At 44.5% G+C, this 21,634-nt stretch overlaps 1 protein-coding gene across 2 annotated transcripts in view; it reads right to left on the bottom strand.

Moving 5' to 3' along the window:
• dusp8a (dual specificity phosphatase 8a) overlaps positions 1–21,634 on the bottom strand; it is a 46,244-nt gene that overhangs the window by 18,502 nt on the left and 6,108 nt on the right. For both annotated transcript variants that reach the window (XM_078257557.1, XM_078257559.1), the window contains exons 2-3: positions 20,514–20,927; positions 9,694–9,832 (exon numbers count right to left, since the gene is read on the bottom strand). In XM_078257557.1, coding sequence (XP_078113683.1) covers positions 9,694–9,832; positions 20,514–20,750 — 376 coding nt within the window. In that variant the 5' untranslated portion in view covers positions 20,751–20,927. The remainder of the gene's footprint in view (positions 1–9,693; positions 9,833–20,513; positions 20,928–21,634) is intronic.

Raw genomic sequence — 21,634 nt, 5'->3', positions numbered from 1 at the left:
TCTCCACATGCCTTACTTAGTATAATACAGGCCGACTGCTTCGTGTAGGAAACGGGAGCAAAGGTAATTATGCCGTCATATTTAATTCTCTGTATAAGGTCTACACTTGTTGATTGTTTTTATTTTAGTCATGCTTTAGCCATTTGTTTGTATCCTCCAACAAACTCAAGTATCTAATCTTTCTAACTGCCTTTAGTCTTTCAATGAAGTTAATGAATTAACTTAGGTTAGGGAGCAGGGCCACGCCTCAACCACACCTCTAATAACTGTCCAGCCTTTATATTCCAAGCCAACCCACTCAGTGCTGTTTGTCTCCACATTCTCGCCCCACCCTCCCTTCCCCTTTGGTACCTCGACTTCTCGCCTACCTCATCTCTTTATCCCCTCTTCCCTCATCCCTTCATCCATTCACTCTCCTCCCCCCCTCCCATCCCTCCCTCCATTCATCCCTACTCTGACTTACTCATCATCTCCTCCCTCATCCCTTCAGCCCCTCGTCCCTCCTACCCTCATCCCTTCATCCCCTCATCTCTTCATCCCCTCATCCCTCCTACCCTCTTCCCTTCCTACTCAGTCCAGTGCATTCCTCTCTCATTTCTCATTCTAGGTAACATCCGGGAGGTTTGAATTCAGCTCGGGTGAAAGCACCTGAGACGGAACCCCCACACTGAGTCTCACTCCACCTGGTCTCCAGTACATCCTCCAGGACTAACCAACGAGACGACATCTCTTTTCAAATCTCACCCATCATCCAAATCTATTGCTATGCTCTTAACATTCGTTATAATCAAGCTTTCATTAAATCTTTAAATTACATATTGTTGTGGCCATGGTCCTTGCTAGTGAATAGTTATGTTGTGACTTTATTAACTGAATTGTGACATACTGTACAAAAGGGTTATTATCAGGGAACAATGCAACATAACTAAGATTTATTTTTGGAGCCTGAGAATGGTAAATTAAGATCAATTTAATTATTTTACACTGATCTTGTGAGTTTGAGGACATAATAGTACATGTTGCTCATTCTGTATGCATACAATACAGTGATAGAAAAGGTCAGTCACTTTGCTTTTAGCACATCTAGGCTTAAATATTGTGTGTGTGTGTGTGTGTGTGTGTGTGTGTGTGTATGTGTGTGTGTGTGTGTGTGTGTGTGTGTGTGTGTGTGTGTGTGTGTGTGTGTGTGTGTGTGCACTCACTAACGTCTTGAGCTCTAATCTTTATCCGCACTGCTTGGAATTCATGACATCTCCTATGTGTGCATCTGGGAGAAAATGTCCTTTTATTTGCATGCTGGGGTATATACGTATGACAGTTACCTTTGTGCATTGTGTGTGTGTGTGTGTGTGTGTGTGTGTGTGTGTGCCCCCCCGAGCTAGCAAAGGACTTTGAGTGATGGAGGAGAAGGGGAAGAGGAGCAGGAGGCAAGCAGAGCAGTGAGATCACGTCATGGTGGAAACATTTGGCAACGGCTCACATAAACACACACAGACGCATAAACACGCACGCACACACACACATGCTGGCCTGTTTTTGTTCTCTGGTTTTTAAGGGAAAGAAGGGGAAAATGACATCAAGCTCATCATGTGAGGCCAATCAGACAGATGAGGGAGGGGGTGAGAACTGGCAGAAACAGAACATTGTTACATAAAACTCTGTACAGGCCTCCTCTGGGCCCTGTTACCATATTATGTGTGACTGAGTCTGCCCATGTGTGCATGCATTTGCTCGCTCGCAGGAGTGTGTGCGAGTTAAGCATTTGCACAATCCCTCATCAAGGTGTGGACCTAAAAAAGGAACTCCTTATATACCTGCAGCGTGGCTGTTTGCAGAAAACAGAGCATTGTGCCACCGTGCAGCTCCACAGCTTCTCAAAGTCTGTAACACTTTTCAAGTGCAGGGAGGTGATGTCATAGATATTTCCGAAAGGCCATTTTCTTTGACCTTTGTGCTCCCTTGGTGCTGGCTGGGGCTGGGCCGGTGTGTGTGTCCTTGTGTGTTTGTGTATCTACAGGCCAGGGTGAGAGCACCGAGGCCACTGGCGCCAGATGTGACGACCGCAGGAGTCTGGAACTAAAAATAGAGCTCTGTTCTCAGCACCATGAAACAGAAGAGAGGAGAGAAGGAAGGAGATGGAGGAGGGGAAAAAATAGGAGGGAAGGTGAAGAGGGCTGAAGGAGGGATGGAGAGAAAGACGAGGTCATTGTGAATAATGTGTCAGCTCTCCCCGGGGAAGGTGAGCTCACCTCCTAATGGCACCACTGGCTCCTTCTCAATGAAATCATTGATCTGCTGGACCTCCCCATGGTGTAATGGAGAGGGGTCAGAGGAAGGGGGTGGGGGAAGGTGCAAGAAGGTGCAGAGAGGGCAGGTTGGGAGGTTAAGAAAGGGGATGATGGAGAAGCTGGAGAGAGGAAAGACAAAGGACGGAGGAAGGGAGAACATGGACCTCAGGCACACAACCACAACAACCTCTCTGACCGGCATTGCGGCCAACACAGCCAGAGGCGCAGAGTGGTGAATAACTTTCACTCATTGATCATGTCAACCTGATCTCCATCACACAGGTATCTCCGGCAATTGATGTTCCTGTCTAGCCCTAAAAAGGACTTGAGCTCTCAAGTCAAGAGAATGCACTTTCTGTGAAAATGTTTAAGCATTTGGCAGTTTCTAATCACATAAAATGCGTGATCCGTGCATGTTGGGAGCATCCGGCACACACTCAATAGCTCTGCAGGTGTGTGTGTGTGTGTGTGTGTGTGTGTGGTTTAGAGGAGGTGGAGACTTCCTACTTCCAAGAAACCATAAAGCGAGACTTTCAGCTCTGAGGAGGCTGAGGAAAACAACATGGGTCAGAATGACGGCTTGTGTCACTGAATGAGCTCTCCGACCACACACATTCTGACTGACATACACACGAGTGCACATAAATGTAGCCAAATGAACACATGCACCCCTACACACACACACACACACACACACACACACACACACACACACACACGCACACGACCTACGTGAAAACACCCACTCATTCAGGATGAAATGAGGAGTATTACCTCATCTCCTCAATGGCTCTCCTCTTTTTGTTTTGTCTTTTTCTTTTTCTCACACGTGCACTCTCAAACATTGCCTCATGCTCGTGCACGCACTACTTCATATGCACATATTCATGCGCACAGACACACAAAAACACACGTACACACTGACACAAACAGACCTCCTTATGTAGCTCATTGGAATGTCTCTGTGAACGGTTGCATTGTGAGATTCGGCCTCCCACGATTACCTCACTTCTTCAGCTTCTCTCAGATGCGCACGCACGCACGCACCTGACACAAACACACACAGGGGTCGCCGCCCAGTTGTATAACAGCACAGAGGAATGACACATAACTGTATTGACCTTTGCACCTCTTTCGCTGCAGTCACACCCTAACCTGATCTCATCAAACCCCAAGGTACACAGCAGCTCCTGTGTGTGTTTTTAGTGTGTGTGAGAGAAAGAAAGAGCGAGCGAGCGAAAGAAAATGAGAGAGAGGCACCTTTCATGTCCTAATACCTCTCATCAGTATGTCATCGCCATGTCTTGTCCTGTGTGCTTTTGCACTGAGCTGGCAGGCTGACAGCGTGGGAGTCAGCATGCTAACCTGTGAAAACCCAATCTGCCTCCCAGTTACATACTACAGTATGTACCATATTATAACAATCATCTTCTTTAGTTTTACAAAAACAGTATATCAATCAAACTTTGGAAAAGTCCTGCCATTAGACTTGACAAAGACAAAGCAAAATATTTAATACAACTGGGGAAAAATATGACAAGTTCCCGTAGATTCTAGGGGAACTTAACAGCATACTCGGAAATTAAGAGAATTTAGTATGCAAGTACACTTTAAATCTGACTGTGTCACTTTTTAGTGTAAAAGTACAACACATTCAAAACCTGGTTAGACTTAGTTAGTGCACGGTATGGAATGTCACACAGCTCAAATGTCACCAAGCCTGTTTAACTGGTACATGACAGGTGGGAGTGAGAGGTCCGATCTACAGGTAGCTACCTGTCTGACCGGTGAGCAGCTAGTTCTGCAACCAACTATCATATTAATTATCAAATCATCAAATCTATAGATCTTTTTGTGTGAGAAAGTGTGAGAAAATAGTGAAAACACTTTCCCAAGGTGATGTCTTTAAATTGCTTGTTTTGTCTGACCAACAGTACAAAATACAAATTACAAATTAAAAAATTAAAAACAGAGAAAAGGAGGAAACATCCTCACATTTGGGGATTTGGAGCCGGAAAAATGTTTTCTGGATAAATGACTTAAACGATTAATCCTTTATCAAAATTGTTCTGTTGAATAGCTTATCGTTTTAGAACTCATAATCAATGATAATTGGGGACTGAAAGTTAAGTCAGTGCTCAGACGTCACGAACACGCTGCCCTCCAAGTCTCCCTGTACAGAGAATCCAGACATGTACGGCACGCGCCGCCATTCCTCATCTCTATCTCCTTTGCTTGTGCGCGGCCCTTTTCTGTCCTTTCGCTCTCTCTCTCTTTGACCCAGTCGTGTGCCGCTTTAGTAATCTCGCAAAAAACACTGGCAGATGGCGCAAGGGAAGATTAGGAGCAGCCTTGCACTGAACTGAAAACTCCACACACACACACATACATACATTAGATGGATTAAATACACACCTGCAAAGCTGCATCCCTGTCCCTACACCTTAATTTCCTGAGATAACTCTCTGCGTTTCCTGTCAGCCCCTTCTATAATCTTTCTTTTGTGCATTTTTTTCTATTTTCCTGTGTACTTGTTTCCAGTTGACAGTTTTTACAATATTTCAACAAAACGTCTGCGCATTGAATATAAAATGCATTGTCATTTTTATCACCACCTCCCATCCTCTTGAAACCATTATCCAACTCTCTTTTTATCTGCAGAACATTGAGTGCATATCCCACACGTTCTCTCTCTCTCTCTCTCTCTCTCTCTCTCTCTCTCTCTCTCTCTCTCTCTCTTTTTCCCTTTTTGATTATTATTCTCTTTCTATGCAGTCTCTGCAGCTTCTTCTGCTAAAACTGGAGCATGCGGTTCAGATGCCAACATCAACACATTTCATCCTGGTAGGCCTACATCGGAGCTGATGTGACGCATGACACAGACACAGTTGGCATCAGCTAACACAACACCTAACTACAAACTAGCAGGCAGTGTTGTCTTTGGTTTGGCTGTGTGCTGCAGATTGGTGGGAAACACGCAAACTTTAGACCCACTGGGGAGGCAGCTGGCTCCAAAAAAAACACACAAATACACACATACGTACACACACACACACACACACACACACACACACACACACACACACACACACACACACACACACACACACACACACACACACACACACACACACACACACAAACGCAAAGTCTGAACTCTGAAAAAGGCAAGACACATCAGCCTGAACTCCATCTGGGTGAGATCATTGCTGTGGTAAATATACTGCTGTCCTCAGAGAGACATGTTTCTCACAAACACTTTCACACAGTCGATGAAGCAATAACGCAAATATACGCGCGTACACAAGCATACGTACAAAGACACGTGGACACATCAACATTTTCCAACTGCCACCACCACATCCTGCGTGAATATACATTTCAAAGTAAACACAGGGTGAGAGAATTATTCGCTACCCGGATTACTTGTCTCATTCACAAAAACAATGGCCCTATTGGGACATGGCTTGCTCCATGACATCATCCACATGTTGGAAGTGGTGTGCTTTCTGAGCCTGAGTTATTGATTATTTAATGAATGGAGAGAAACCGAAGAGGAGTCACTGATAGTTGTTAGATCAATACGTTCCCAGTACACGCACTATGGTTGTGTAACATGTCATTCAAGCAGATTATCTGCCAATCTCCCATCTTTCCTGCAATGAACCCCTAGTTTATGGACAGTTTAAGTCATTAAAATGTTGCTTCAAAATGTGAAAAACATAAACCTACTTTAGAGAAGTGTGTCTCTGCAAGACTGTGCCCTAATCTCCCATTGGCAAGCTTCTGCATAAGTAACATTTCGGGCAGAAAATCCTCTTTCCCCCAGACAGCTCAGTGATTATTCTTTTATTCACCCTGTCCATCCCATTTATGGATTCTTTGCTCTTCATCTCCCTATCTGACCCTCATTCCTATCCCCTCCCACCCGTATTACCCCTCACTTGATTTGCAGCAATGTCACGGTGTGTACTGTACGTGTGCCTGTGTGGTCTGCATACGTGAGGCTGAAAATCAGTCATAATAAGATATGAAGTCATCGCAGGATTTATTAACATAATAAACCTGAGGTTCAGTAGAGGGGCAGGGGGAGAGGTGGAAAAGAGGGATGTAGGGGGAGAGGGAGGACAGGGAATGAAGAGAAGAGAGAGGAGGATTACTGTTTGCAATTTTAAACTACCTTGAATCTTTAAGAATGTGAAGGGGGGTAAAGCCAAGCAAAACCAGGAATGATGAAAAGATGGAAACAAGGGTATGAATGGAAAAAAGAAGGGCCTCAACTAATGAAAACTTTATAACCATTCATGTATCCATCTTTTTTTTACCCTATACATTTTAGAAAATAGTGAAACATGCCTGTGACCATTTTCTAAAGCTGGGTGGACATTTCTGCTTCATAAATGACATATTTATTACGGTAATTGCAGCCAATACATCTCTGTAGATCGATTTATGGTTTCAGCAGTAAAATGCTAAAAAAACATTCTATCCTTGTGTGCTTGAGGTGGCCGATGTGTGAAGAGCCCAGTTTGTTCACACTCACACTTTGTACCACTGCAGGCTCTAAAGCTGAGTTCACAAATTCTGTGTACTCAAGATAGAAAGACTATACGACTATATGAATATACAGGGGTTAAAGTGGAAAAAAAATCCTGAGCCTGAACTTTTTTTTGGGGGTGGGGGGGGGGGGGGGGGGGAACTGCACGGACAGAATTATCTTCAATGGCACCATTTATTCTCAAGTATTACGGCTGTATGATGAAATTGTAACTGAAATACGTAAATAATGTAAAATATATAATAGTTTATCCATATTCAAGGTTGTTGCTTTATCAACATTGAGTGAGAACATGCATTTTCTTTAGCTTCTCAGACAAACATATTTTGAACTGTAGTGCGATGCCATGAGTGTTCATGTAACTCGCATGTTGATTTGAAACCGACAGGCTAGTTAACGCTTTTCTGTCTTCTGCTAGTTTTCTACACAGGGTGACCAGTGGCTGCGAAATTGTGAATGACAAGTCATGTTCCGCAATAAACACAAACGTATTTTGAAGTCGCAGACACGGTCAGTCGTAGACAACGGTGTGTCAGCTGTAACAGTTGCTCCCGGCAACGTTGTGGTAAGTTTGAGTGCACGGGCAGCGGCTCTATGACCGGGGTCTAACCCATGACGAGCAAGCACTTTCTTACCGCTGCTGGCATATAGTAGCTTCCTCGAGAAAAACGTGCAGAAACAAGCACCAGGCTCTCTCAGTTTCTGGCACCAACTGCCAAAAGGCTCGCCGTCTCTACCTACTTCTTCTATCCACGCCCTGCGCCATTTATTTTTGAGTCCTTTTATCTACTACTATGGGCAGGACATCATCCCCAGGCTTCATGAACTTGCTTTCGACAACGTTAACGTGACGTATGGATCTCAATCACACTGTGTTGCCAGGACTGCTCTGCTTCTGATAGGCTAGTAACGTTAGTTAGAGCTGCGTTCCACTCATATGATTGGTAGGTGAAATCAATAGACCTTTTTCACGGCAGACATGTTGACATGTCACAGTATGAAAAGCACAGGTTTATTCAAACCCATTAATGATGGCTGCATTCCACTTAGGAGAGGCCCTGGTATGGTGCATGCTGACTCACTGAAATAGCTTACTGGGACACTTGATGGAATTGAGCCATTGTTAAGGTTATCAATTTCAGCTGTGCTTTTCCTACTATGACAAGTCAAAATGTCGATCTCGAAAATATTAAACTGCATGCAAGTTCCCAATTTTTATTTTTTTTTCCTCACGGCTGCACGCCGAAGATCTGGCACGGTGCCGGAATACTTTAAGCCCTGCATATACCCTTTTAGACCACAGGCTCCTTGCTTTTGTTGATTGTAAAACAAATGCTGTACAAAGAACTGAATGAATTAGTCTTCCCTGTATATTTGCTAATTCACATCATGTCTGGTTAATTAAAATGATTTAAGAAGTATTTGTTCAAAAGCTTTAAAAAAATGTCCCTGGCAACCACTTCTCCTTCTTGTCTCCCATCTCTCTCATGAAAACTCTCCTCTCCTTTGACACACAAACAAATCCTGTAGCACTCATCCACATGTGATCATGCACAAATCTGCCCACCCAAATGCATGCATACACACATAAACATCAAGTATTCACAGACGCAGGCTGCTAGCTCCACTAACCCCAATAATACAACCACCCAAACAACAGCCAACGCCATTGGCTGAGTCCTTCTGGGGAATATTCTCTGCCACTGTTGTCGTGGAAACAGCAGAAAAGCGGGGACAGAAATGGAAGAAGTGCGAATCTTCTTTTTTTCCTCCAGATGAATCATAGCGAGAGTGAGGATAAGGAGGAGGGAATCGCTGACAAGGGGTCTATCATTAAGAAGGGTATGATGTCTGATCAAAAAAGCTGAGGGGGAAAATCCTGGCTTCCTTAGACAATCCGCGCGAGTGTGTGTGATATCGAACATGGCTGCGTGTGTGTGTCTGTGCCCAGCCTAAGCATGTGCTCGGTACATCTCTGTGACTGTGACTAATTGTGGAGCCCGGGTGCCTTGAGGCAATCCTCCACATCTATGACTCATGAAAAAGCGCTTAATCTCCCAGCGGAGGGAGAAAACTGAGAGGAGGAGAAGATTGGGGGATGCAGAGAAGAGAACAGAGATTTGCCTGAGCAGCATGCTACTGCTGTCTCATTTCCAGTCCGGACTGAGGCAGATTACACTCCCCTTTCTGCGCTGACACATTTGGGACCGACTCATAAGCCTCTGCTGGTGGATGTGCGCGTAATGAAAAGCTGCAGCCACCGCAATCGAGATATTAGCTCAACGAGGCTATTAACAGTCTTGCTGAGGCTCAATTATAAGTCTAAGTGTGCTAAGTGGACACTATGACAGGATAATAACTGTGGTAAATAAGGCCAGAGGATTGAAGTTAAGCTTCAGCTTTATTTCAGTGATGCTGGGTAAGAGAACGACTCCGGGGAAGCTTAAACATCAAAGAGTTCATCAGAGAGGCTTTTTATCTGGGCTTTTACACTTCCTCCTCTCCTTTCTAACTCCACACATACCTGTTAACTGTTGAAGTGTGATTACTGCCAGTTGGGAAATGAGGAACAACTAGTCTAATGTGAGGAGATGACCCCCCTTTTGTGCTCATCAGTGACATCTGCTGACCAAACTGTAGAATGACAAATAACTACACTCAACTCAGACAAGGGTGGTGAGGTGAGGCGCACCTGCCCGCTGTACACTAGGAAGTGTGTAATAAATAGAGAAATGTCCATTCTGGACGAAGGAACATGTTGTTGATGTTGTTGTTGTTTTTTTTTTTTTACATAAAAACACAAAACACCGTCATCATCACACTCATGCTCCACACTCTCTCGCGTACCAGTGAGCAGGGAGACTTTGTGGAAGGTGCCTTCCAACTTCCCCATCAGGATGTGCACGAAGCCATCTTTGGACAGGTGCCCTGCTTCTTTGGAACTCTGGTCGTAAACCACCACTTCCTGCTTCCTGCCCAGCTCCACCTGCACAAAGGAAAACAACAAGGAAGAGAGGAGAGCCATTTTTCAGTGCTACTGTGGAAAAGTATGTCAAGCATCCAGTGTGTAATTGAGATTTCATTACATTTGGGTAGCAAAAACACACACACACACACACACACACACACACACACACACACACACACACACACACACAGTCTGTACATATTATATATATATATATATATAAAATCAGACCAACTGATCCTTTTAAAAAGGGAGCTAGGGAGTATTTACTCTTGGCAGAGTAAAAGTAGTTCACTGCTAACAGATATTGTAACAAAAAATACACATGAGCTGCTGCAGGGTTCAAACCTGCAACCGTCTGACAATGAGATAGTACCCTAAACACTTGACAACTCTGCTGCCCTTAAAAACACAAGGAAGCAGCAATGAACTCACAAACACACCACAGGGAGTTATGACAATAAACACTGGCTTTATGGATGCTAGTGACTGCAACAGTAAGCAGGATGAACTACAGGTGATTCTAAGTTATAAAGATAAAGCATAGGATTTTAAATAATGCATTAGGGCTGAGTGTTGCACTGTGCATCAGTGACGGTCATATTTACTGCGCAGATACTGCTGAGAGGTTTATTTTGTCATAATGGGCGGTAATATCAGTAAGATCATAAAAGCTGGCTACGTTGCGAAGGGTGTTGGCATCCATCGATGCATCAGTGTGATGCTGTTTATATCAGATTGTGAGACGATATGAGCATGCGCCAGTGTGATATAGTGTGCCTGTGTGTGTGTGTGTGTGTGTGTGTGTGTGTGTGTGTGTATGGGAGAGTGTGAGCATGTGGCGAACGCACACACCAGCAGGGCTGTGTTGTTGCCCATGTTGTCAGGCAGGCTTTGGTCACGTGACCATCAGGCAGCGCCTACTGCAGCTATGAATCACTGCATCATTGAACCGCCACTGGACAGGACAGGAGAGAGGGAGGAGGAAGGAGGGTGAGCGGAATGGAGGGATGAAGAGGGTGGGCGGGTAGTGGAGTAGTGGGGCAGGGAGCGATGGAGACGAGATGGAGAAAGAGGCAAGAGGAAAATGAAGAGAAAGAGAGGGAAGAAGAGAAAAGTGAGGCGAGGAAAAAGGAGGCAGGCACTGGAGGAGAAACAGAAGATGGAGGGAGACGAGGATGAGAGAGGGCAACCCATCGCATTTATTTGTTTACCTTAACACACACAGTGCACAACCTTTATCTAAAATATGCCGTTGAAAAGCCACAAGCTTCCAGGGAAAACTGCACTTTTTCTAAGCATCCTAAATCACCCATTCCCTTCCCCGCTCTCTGTATGCTGAAAGGCACACTGGTTCACAGCTACACAGTGTGCATAGAGTGTTCCTGATAATGTTTCTGCTTACAGAGTAGCTGGGGCACAGCGCCTGGGCAGCCATACAGGTGATTTAGACAGGACAAGGTCAGTCTCTGAAGTCTGGTCACAGTACAACCCCTGCTTAGCTCTGCCTGCCTGCATCCAGCACCAATACTGACATAAAGGCATGAAAAGCTGAGGCAGAAAGCCTGATCAGTCACATCAATCGTGGGTGACTTCAAACAACTTGCTTTCTGGTCTTTAAGATATTTTGATGACACATTTGATGCACAGAGAGGTTACCAGTAATGTTTTCAAAGTCAGTGTGACAAAAGGTGGGACACCCCGAAGAAAGCCTTTTGTGTCGCTACGCGTGGGTTGTTACTATTTTAACTTTTTAATGTACTAGTAATTTCAACATGAAATAGCCATCCAAATAAAATCTTTTAAACGTTTTTCCAGTACAGTGCCTTGGACCTTTTTCTTCTTTTTTTTTTTTTTTTTAAATGTTGTGTTTCCTATCAAAGAGCATCTTCATTTATTTATTTTGTCTGAGCACTCCTGACCTTTTCTCTTCTCATCTGTTCACTGATTGCTGTCTGTCGAGGCACCCTGGTGGCTGAGGTGTTTAAAGGAACAGACCATAAAACGCAATGTTCCAGGTTGAGACTGGATAGGGACCTTTATTACAAGTCAATCCCCTCTCTCTATCCCCTAGTTTCCTGTCATTTCTCTACCGCTGACTGTAAGATAAAGGCATATAATACTCTCCCAAAGTACTTAACACAGATGACCTGCAATAGCATCTAGCCCAAAAAATGCTTACAAAATAATGTACAGCCTGGTGGCTTTAGCATGCGCCTGTCAGTGATAGACAGCAAAGCAGTTACCCTGTGTTTCCTTACATTAGTTTTTACCTGCCCGTTGCACTGATTTATTTGTTATTTTTCCTTCTTCTTCATGTTCATCTTCATGCCTTGCTTTCTTTGTTTAAATCCCCACTATCTTTACTAACCCTGGATAATTTTGGCTAATAATCCTAATGGGATCAGATCTAATTTGAGAGCCTGATCTCAAGGCCTGAGGATTATTGGCCTTTAACTATACATACGCGCACAGCACAAATTCACCCGCACACACACACACACACACACACACACACACACACACACACACACACACACACACACACACACACACACACCAGTTTTGTTTGTCAGCTGCACATTACAAAAAAAGGATGGAGAAGGGACGGAGTTAACAACGTTAAAATACTCTATTTTTCACAAAATCCATACTAAGCATGGAGGAGTCATTCAATGTTTCAGCTAGTGGATGAAATTACACCTCCACTCATCCCATTTGAAAGCGCTCTCTGAAAATGGCAGCCTCTTTATTTAATAGAAGTGTATGAATGATAGTAAAAATTGTTTTTTAAAAGTAGTTTAGCTATACTTTATATTCTGTTTAAATAATACACCATAACTACATCTCCAGCTCAGTATGTGATATGCATAGAGTTTGCTGCAGTGTTAAGAGGTCAACGACCCGAGGGAGCGTGGGGCTGGCTGTCAGACTGCAGCACTAGTACAGATCTCTCATCCCTCTGCAGTGCTACAGCATCACTACTACTACTGTGCTGGCCCAGGCGCTCTGACGCATGCAAACTGCAGGTAAACAAGGAATGCCACTGGCAGAGAGAAGGAAAAAGGAGGGGCCATGGAGACAGAGTGAGGGGAAAACCAGGAGGATATGAGGAAAGAAGGGGGAAAGGACGCCCAAGCGGGTGATCAGAGAGAAAGCTGAGGCAGGAGGACGATCAGGAGGGGGATGGTGCAGAGAGGGACAGAAGGTGGCACTGGCAGACCAAATGCCACGATCCTGCAGCTTCCAAGCTTTCTTTAAAGGATCTGAAGGCTGGCATCACAGCAGGGCAGAAACAAGGATTGGTCACAGGGGGAGAGGTTATTTTTTGCAGAGGGAGATGACAAGAAAGACAGAAGGAAATTGCAAAGGAAGAGACAGAGCGGAAGAAAGCCACTAGGAACTAGAAGTTGTGTTAAAGTGCTCTTTTTCAGGTTCATAATTGTATTTAGAGGTTATATATCAGATTAGGTTTATGTGGTTTAATTTTCAAAAAACACCATATTTCTGTTGTACTGCACATTGCTGCAGCTCCTCTTTTCACCCTGTGTGTTGAGCTCTCTGTTTTAGCTACAGAGTGAGACATCTCACTTCTGTTCCATCTTTTTTGGGAGTCGCACATGCGCAGTAGCTAGGTAAGGACTACTAGCCAGTCAGAAGCACAGTATGAGTGCGTGCCACGCTAGCAGCTAGGCGAGCATTATAACGTGTGTTACAACGTGACGAGCGTTTGTCACGGAAGTAAAGGCTGGACTACAATAGAGCTGTTTGGAGCAGTTGGTGAACAGTGTTTTCTGTTGGAGATGGTAAGTCCCTTTGGGGTGGACTTTGGGCTTTTTCACTTTGTAAATCTATAACGTGCACAAATAGATATATATCACAATAAAAGGAAAGGGAAAAAGCCAAAAAGCATAATATGAGCACTTTAAAGAAAGAGAAAAGAGATAATGTGGGTGTAAAGAAGAAAGAATAAAAGGTGTTGGATAAGAGACAGAAGTCTCTGTTTCTTACTGACCCCGTGTTATAAAATATAAAAGGAGTGGGAGAAAAACATGATCTGACAGGAGGCTGCAGCCTTACTGTCAATGCTCCTCTGCAAAAACAGTCTACACACACACACACACACACACACACACACACACACACACACACACACACACAGATGATGGGTAGCAACAAAAGTTATTTGTTATTTGTAGAATTGTGGAAACACAGCCCGGGCGTACGGTTAAGTGCTTGTGTAAGAAAGTGAAACACTGTTTTTCCTGACCTCAGCAGCGCCTCTGACCGGTGACAAGGTCATTGCTGAGCGGGACAGTATGTGTGTTTGTGTGTGAACTGGCCTGTGACACAACATCAGCACAAACAGTCTAAAAATGGCCCCACATTCCTGAAGCGCAGTTTGGGTCCTCTCAGTGCGTCCTCTCCGGGATGTCCTGCAGAAAACAAGTCGACTGCAGTATGAACTCTCTTCAACTAACAGTTTTTTCAGCTCAGACTGTGAATATAAAGCAGTTTGGAGCCTAAAAGTAGACACAGGAGAACCAAACACACTGTGCATTTTGAACAACAAGAGCAAAAGATGGCACTGTGTGCAAGAGTCAGCCCTTATATTGAACAACGGCAGAAAGTACTGTACATATCACTCTTTCATTCGCTTATTATTGATTGATTGTTGGCACATTTTTACAAGGCTTATTATGTCAATGTGGCTACAAACTGGCTTAATGGTCAGAGCTGCTGCAACAGGCAGTGACCTCTCCTCGCAGTCGATCTGTCAGTTTAAGACTCCGCCACACAGGGTGTGACATATATCACTCGCCGCTGTAAAGACCTCACCCCCCGGGGCCAGATGATGTCATTGACTGGCACTGGCAGCTGCCACTTCCATGTATGCTTGTGTAGGTGTGACGTGTGTGTCACAGATTTCCTGTACTTCTGTCCTAATGAGGACCAAATACAAAGTAGTTTCGACTTATGGGTTTAGGTTAACAGATTTAGGTTTGTGTTTAGAATTAGCATCATTGTGAGGATTTAGATCACGTTTAATGGATAGGGACTCAATATCGTGAGTGGAAAAGTAAGTCCTCAAAAGTACAGTATTCAAGCGTGTGTCTGTGTGTTTTTGACGAGGATGTGAAGCTGTGGCAGGGTGTTGAAAGTCCCTGATGCCTCTGTGCATGTGCAGGGTGACGTCATCACTGACCATTTCAGTCACCTGATCTGGTCCCACCCTAACACCGCTGAATGTCAGAGGGCCTTTAACACACACACACACACACACACACACACACACACACACACACACACACACACACACACACACACTTGTTGTCTACAAAGAGCACATGCACGCTGTAGGTTATACCACATCATCCTCCTCACTTTGCATACAATGAAAGCCGCATTTCATATCCGCAAATCATCTAAAATCCATTCCCTGCATCTTTCATTTACATCCATGAACTAAAAATCCATTTTAACATAAATGTTACTCCTTCTTTGTGGTGCAGTGGGTTGTGTCTGACACTACATACAGTATGTGTGTTTCTATGTCAAACAGTAGGAACTTTAAGCAAACAATGATTCATGCCATGACCTCATAAAAACAAACACATGACATATCCGGCTCTGTAGAAAACCCACTGCCGGCTACAGCGTCTTTGAACTTGACAAGGGAAAAATGTGAATGAAACAAAAAAAATTCCCTGACTTTGCCCTCTGGGTAATCTGGGAAACAATCCATGCAGTGACTGAATCATCAACGAAGTTCTCAGTTCTGCTGCTGCTGTCAAGACAGATGACACATGAAACCCTCATTTTTTTGTCATTCATTTAAAAAACAAAAAAAAATACTGTTGTTACTGGGAACGCCTGTGTCCAGAACAATACGATTAGGAAAACTGTAGTGTTTTCCAAAGACATTACCAGTGTCTGCCTCTGTCTGACACTAACAAGCAAGTTCATTTTTACACAATCTCAGGAATTCTCACCCTTGATTCTTCAAAATGATCCACAAATTACCCATCATGTATCATTACAGCCTTCAGAGGAAGATAAACACAACATATGGTGCGTCATAAGTGGAATTCATGGGGATCTCCTTCGTTGCATGAATGCATTAGTTGGTCACGTGCAGTCTCCCCCTGTGCTAGGCAGCAGGGGACTCAGCCAATTAAGATCACAGACCCATTGCCTGGCTCTCTTTTTTGCTACATGGCCATTATACCAAACAACAATAATTGGGCTAATATTTTGGTATGACAACACTTCACAGACATACTAGAGTGTAAGTAAATGTACAGGTCTGTGACTTTACTGTAAACAATAGTGCAAATAATTAAATATATAAGTGGCATGATGCAACTGGCAAACCGTAAGAGTATGGCTGCAACTAACAATTATCTTTATTGTCTATTCATCTGTTTTATCTATTAAATTTCTATTAATCTTTAATCTATAGGTTTTTTTCCAACTGATCTTTAAGTCTATACAGTATAGCCACGTATCCCAACTTCCCTCAGTTATTGTTTAGTTAAAATTACTTGTTTAAACTACCAACCAGCAGTACAGAAATAAAAAGTATTCACTCTACAATTTGACAAAACAGAGAAAGCAGCAAATGTTAACATTTGAAGAGCTTGAAATAGAATGTTATTTGTTTGTTTTTTTTATTACCAAAATGATGACAAATACCCAATCACAGCCACATTTTGGGCTGTATTTCTGTCCTCTCCCACAAAAACTGCAAAGTAAGACTTGAAACATCATTGTGAATACAAATTAAATTTCTACCTCATTCCTGCATGTGACAGCTTGGAAGAGTAACGTCTGTCACTATATGAGTGGGCTGCTATATTCTTTCTACTACTCCAGGTCCCATTCATCAGAGGTCTGGCCTCCATGCCTGCATACAGTAGGAAGTGGGTATGTGCTAGATCGGAGCCGCTAGACGTGTCGACGTCACAGGACGTGCCTCGTGGCCCGCCTTATTTTTGCCTCATTCTGCCTCTGATTGGCTTACCCTGTTATTCCTACCCTAACCAATCCCCACTCCTCATGCCTAAACCTAACTACGTCGACACATCTAGCAGATCTGATCTAGCGTTTACCGGAGGCAGTGTGCTTCCCCAGGCTGGCTGCTGGAAGTGAAAACCTCTGGTCCATCTGTCAGGCCGGCCTGGCCGGCTGTCCCCGTCACAGCAGCAGGGATTAGCCAGACTTAAGCCAAGAAACCAGCCGCTTGCCCTCCAGCCTGTCACAAAAGGCACGAGGAAGCCCCATTCCCCGACTAAGCCTGTGCCATCCCTCTCCCAGCAGAGGTCCACCACCACCTAACCTACTGTATCCAGCTCTCTCTGACCTACATTAATAGAAAGCATTAATAAAGATGTTGTGAAAGGATGGCATGTGAATGGGAGAAGAAAGGGGACACCATTTTGATTGCTGCTGCGCTGGTCATGGATGTTCATTCAGCTCAGTTAACTGAAGCGTTCTATGAAAGAGGGTGAGTGCAGCGCCTTGGGGGATGCAGGCTATTAGTGCTCAATGGGATGTGAGGCGGGAGGCAGTCAGGGAGGAGGCGGAGGCAGCAGCCCAACCATGAATACCCTCAGTGCTGCTCTCCCACTTCCTGCATTCACTTCCCTAACAAAGAGCCACAATGGTGTCCTTTGCTGTCTTGGCTGGCTGAGGCGGCACCTGGCGATGCTCAGAGCCATGTGGGGGGTAGGAATGGATGGTGTGTGTGTGTGTGTGTGCGTAAGGGGTTAGCTGGGAGCCTGCTTTAACATCGCACAGCCCGTCTGCACGTGCCCAGCCCGCGGCCTGCCAATGGCCGCACAAAAGGGATGATGTCATGCTTAGCCAATAACAAAAGAGTCTGCGTCCGTCGGGCCCTCCTCTCTCACACGGCTAGTTCCAGCTTTATCCAGCCTAGCATTAATCGCTAACCTTATCCTCTTTACTGGGGGTGGGGAATGGATAATAACAAACCAGCCATGGGTCAACACGAGATAGAGAGAGGAAGAGGAGAGGAAAAAGGAATACATGATGAAGGCATGGGTTGGTGGTGGAAAGCTGCAGGCTATGGTTGTGGGAAACAGACAGACAGACAGAGCTGTCATGAGATGGAAAGTGAGAGAAATCAGAAAGGAAGCATGGCTCTGTGGGGTGCCACAGTGTGAGACCTGCCAACCACAGGGCCCCACGCAGAGATGGACCCAGCATAGAAAAACACTCAAGAAAAACCTCTCACACTTCACAGCTCTATAGCTTTTTTCTAGTGCTGTTTTTTTCCTTTCTTCTGTCTAAATCCGTAGACAACAAGAGTAGGTCATGCATCATCACCACTCAAAATGAAACCATTATCTGAGCAAAACTGGATGTTTTGGTCGGTATGAGTCGCACATTCTGAGATGCAGGATCCCTTGTGGCCTTTCAGGCTTAGCAGTCTTTTTTATCCAGGTACTTGTAACTTAGGCTGGCAGAATGCACTAATGCAAGAGGTGTAACACAAGCTCCTTGTCCAGTTTTCAGTGAGAAGAAAGGCATGTGGGTTTGACTGCCAGAAGCCCTTGCAATAAAGCTGAATTAAAACTAATTGGTATAACAGAGAGCCGGTGAGAAACAGCAGGCGCATTGGGACTCTCAGCCAATGTACCAATTATACAGACGCTATTAGCTGAAACAAGGCTCATTTGACTTGAGAAAGTAACAATAATCCACAGTTCTCCTTTTTACCATCGGACTAGAAGGAAGGTGTCAGTCACCTTCAAGTGTGAACTGTAATCCAACACGGAGCGCCAAAGCAATAATGTAGAGCAATAATGTATAATTATTTGCCATTTGGTGGGCAGGGCGTGTTTTTTGGTGATTAAAGTTCTCTAGCTGTGCACCAAATGGAAATACAGAGTCAGTTTGTTCACTACAACTCTAGGACTGATACAGTGTCTAAAAGGGCATAAAATGGGAGCAGGTCATAAATCACATTCATAAGTAGGTTCAACCCACTGAGCTGAGTTATAGGTCAGACTCCTGGCAACCAGGAAGTAAAACAACAAAAATAAAAGCACCAGCATTTTATGCTGCCATTCAAACCCAATGTGTCACACCCAAGAAAACATTTTTAATCACCTGTTATGTGTCATCGGCCTCTGTAATTCAGCGTTCTATTGCGTTGGGCGAACCATGCTCAAAAGTAGAATTAATACCTAAATGAATATTGGGCAAGGTAGAGGAATCTTATCTGCCATCTCCACAGCTTGGTTGACGTATTTGTCCAATCGTGTAAAACTAATGGGTGATGTATGCACACACTTAAATATCCAAAATTCCCCACCCCTCCCTGCATAGGTTTCCCCTCTCAGAGTTCCTTTAGTTTCACACAGCGACTAAAAATACAAGAGTCAGCGTGCCACGGGTGGACAGGCCATGGAAAAAAGGCTGTCATATTCGGAGAAGTCATGGAAAACGGGAGGATCCGATTTCAGGGCCACTGATAAGCAACAAACCTACAGTACGCCCGCCTGCCCACCAAATATAGCACCTACTGATGTTGTGCAGGCCTGGGCTCGCACAGAGGACGCCAATGTAGAACCACAGTAGTATGCGGGTAAGGCTGTTGGAAATGTTCTGAAAAAACCCACAGAGATGTTAGGGAGGCAGTGTCTTGCTCAAGGAAACTTCAGCAGGCAGAATTGTTGACCAATAGTTACACCAAGAATTCCTTAACAGGATATTTTGTCACAGCAGTCCCTGCTGTATTCCTGTTTTGCATTCCCGTGCTGATTCTGCCACTTCTGCTGAAACAAGCAAGATTATGCTGACTTGACCCAATGTACTGAACTGTAAACGCCATTTCCCAACCCTCATTTGCATTGCAGTTACCTGGTTTTTCTTTGTACTGTATGTCACAGGAAAATCTTGTAAATCCCAAAAATCTACTAGTAGACATGGATTTTTTAAGTCAAATAATCAGATTTTCAACCAGACGTGTGTGAGTCTGTGGATGAGGGAATTTACTAAACACACAAAACACGTTCAAAACAGCAAGGAACCTTTAAGAAGACAGTACAACATTTTGGCAAATGCACATATTTGCATTCGGATGGGTCAATGTTATACTACAACCAGCAGCCAGTTAGCTTAGCTTAGCAGAAAGACTGGAAACATAGGGAAACTCTGAAGCTCACTAGTTAACACTTGATATGTTGGCTGTTAAAGGTGCTCTAAGCGATGTCACGCGTTTTTTAGGCTACAGCATTTTTTGTCACATACAGCAAACATCTCCTCACTATCCGCTGGTAGGAGAGAGAAGCGTGAAGACGGAAGTTAGCTAGAGGAGAGCTGTCCTAGACAACGACAACGACTAACGTTAGAGGAGGGAGGGGCGAGCTAGCCTCCGTTTTGTTTGACAATACTTCGAACGTCAACAAGAAGTGCCGTCACCCAACATCGCTTAGAGCCCCTTTAAATTTGTGCAAAAAAAACAAAAAATAATGAAAATTCTCAGGGATTATGTGCCGGGTGGTTAAAATGGTTGGGATCCAGTGTCTTGACCTCATCAGCGAGATGGAAGCTTGCCACACAGACACTTTGAATCTAGCCTGGCACTAAAAGGAAAGGCTCTCTAATCACTGGCATCACATCCCACCACACAAAAAGCATCTACTGTCACGTCTGCTGTGCTTTAACTCACCTTCACCTTGCCGTTGGGTTGCAGCAGCTCAGTGACAGACACCTTGTCCTGCTGCAGTCGCCTCTTCACCAGCTTGGAGCAGCAGACGTTGACCGCACCTTGCACGTGCGACGCATTGTACTCAGAAAACGTCCTGCTGTCAATCACCAGCAAACGGCCTGTTCCTCTCTGGATGAGGCTCGCCAGGCGCTTGATGTCCATGGCGCTCCGCTTAGTCGGCCCTTTCTCCCCTGCCATGATGTAGGAGGTGCAGAGTGGTCACCCTGGGTCACAGACACGAGGGGAGTGAGGGATGGGGCGTGGAGAAAGAGAGGTAGGTGAGAGAGGGAAAGGTGGAGGAAGAGATGGGGAGAAGGAGGTGAGGTCAGTGGAGGAGGGCTACCACCGAAGCAGGCGCTGAGAGATCCATGGTGCCTGAAAAAGGGGAAAACAAAGAGAGCAGAAGAAAAAAAAAGAAGATTTAAAAAAAAGAATCATGCCCATTCAATGGTTTGTTTCAATGCTATTAGTGGCCAGCAGTGACATTCAAAACTGCCAAACTGATGTTTGTTGTTGACGAGACAGCTGATCATCAGACATCAAGGGCATGATCGCCTCTCCTCCTGAGCTTCACTCCACTCATTCCAAACCACACTTAAGTGCATATTGGATTTTTATGCATTTGAAATATCTTGTCCTAGCAGACTTTGAGCACGCTGAATATTAAAAATAGCCACAATGCTAAACATGAATATAAAAGTTATTTAAAGACTTAAAAGCCAACTGGATCATCCGCTGGGATTTATCTGTCCTGAGATCTAAAGGAATATCACACATCCACATACAAAGCCAAAGACTTAAGACAGGCATGCACAACAATAAAACGTGTATGTGTGTGCGAGCGTGTCTACATAAGTGTGTGTGAGGGTTGGTTGTTGTTGATCGCAGGTCTCTTGGTAGCTCATGAAACAGGAAACTGAGGACGTGAGATAAATTAAGCTAGGGGAATTCAGAGAGCAGGTCTGGACACAGGCAAACGGCCTGTGTGACATCCTGTGTAAGTGTGTGTGTGTGTGTGTGTGTGTGTGTGTGTGTGTGTGTGTGTGTGTGTGTGTGTGTGTGTGTGTGTTGCAGAGAGCCGT

Source organism: Sander vitreus, chromosome 8, assembly GCF_031162955.1.
Source record: "Sander vitreus isolate 19-12246 chromosome 8, sanVit1, whole genome shotgun sequence".
Classification (NCBI taxonomy): Eukaryota; Metazoa; Chordata; class Actinopteri; order Perciformes; family Percidae; genus Sander; species Sander vitreus.
Note: the sequence above shows the minus strand (reverse complement) of the source record. Positions and strands in the feature narration are given on the sequence as shown.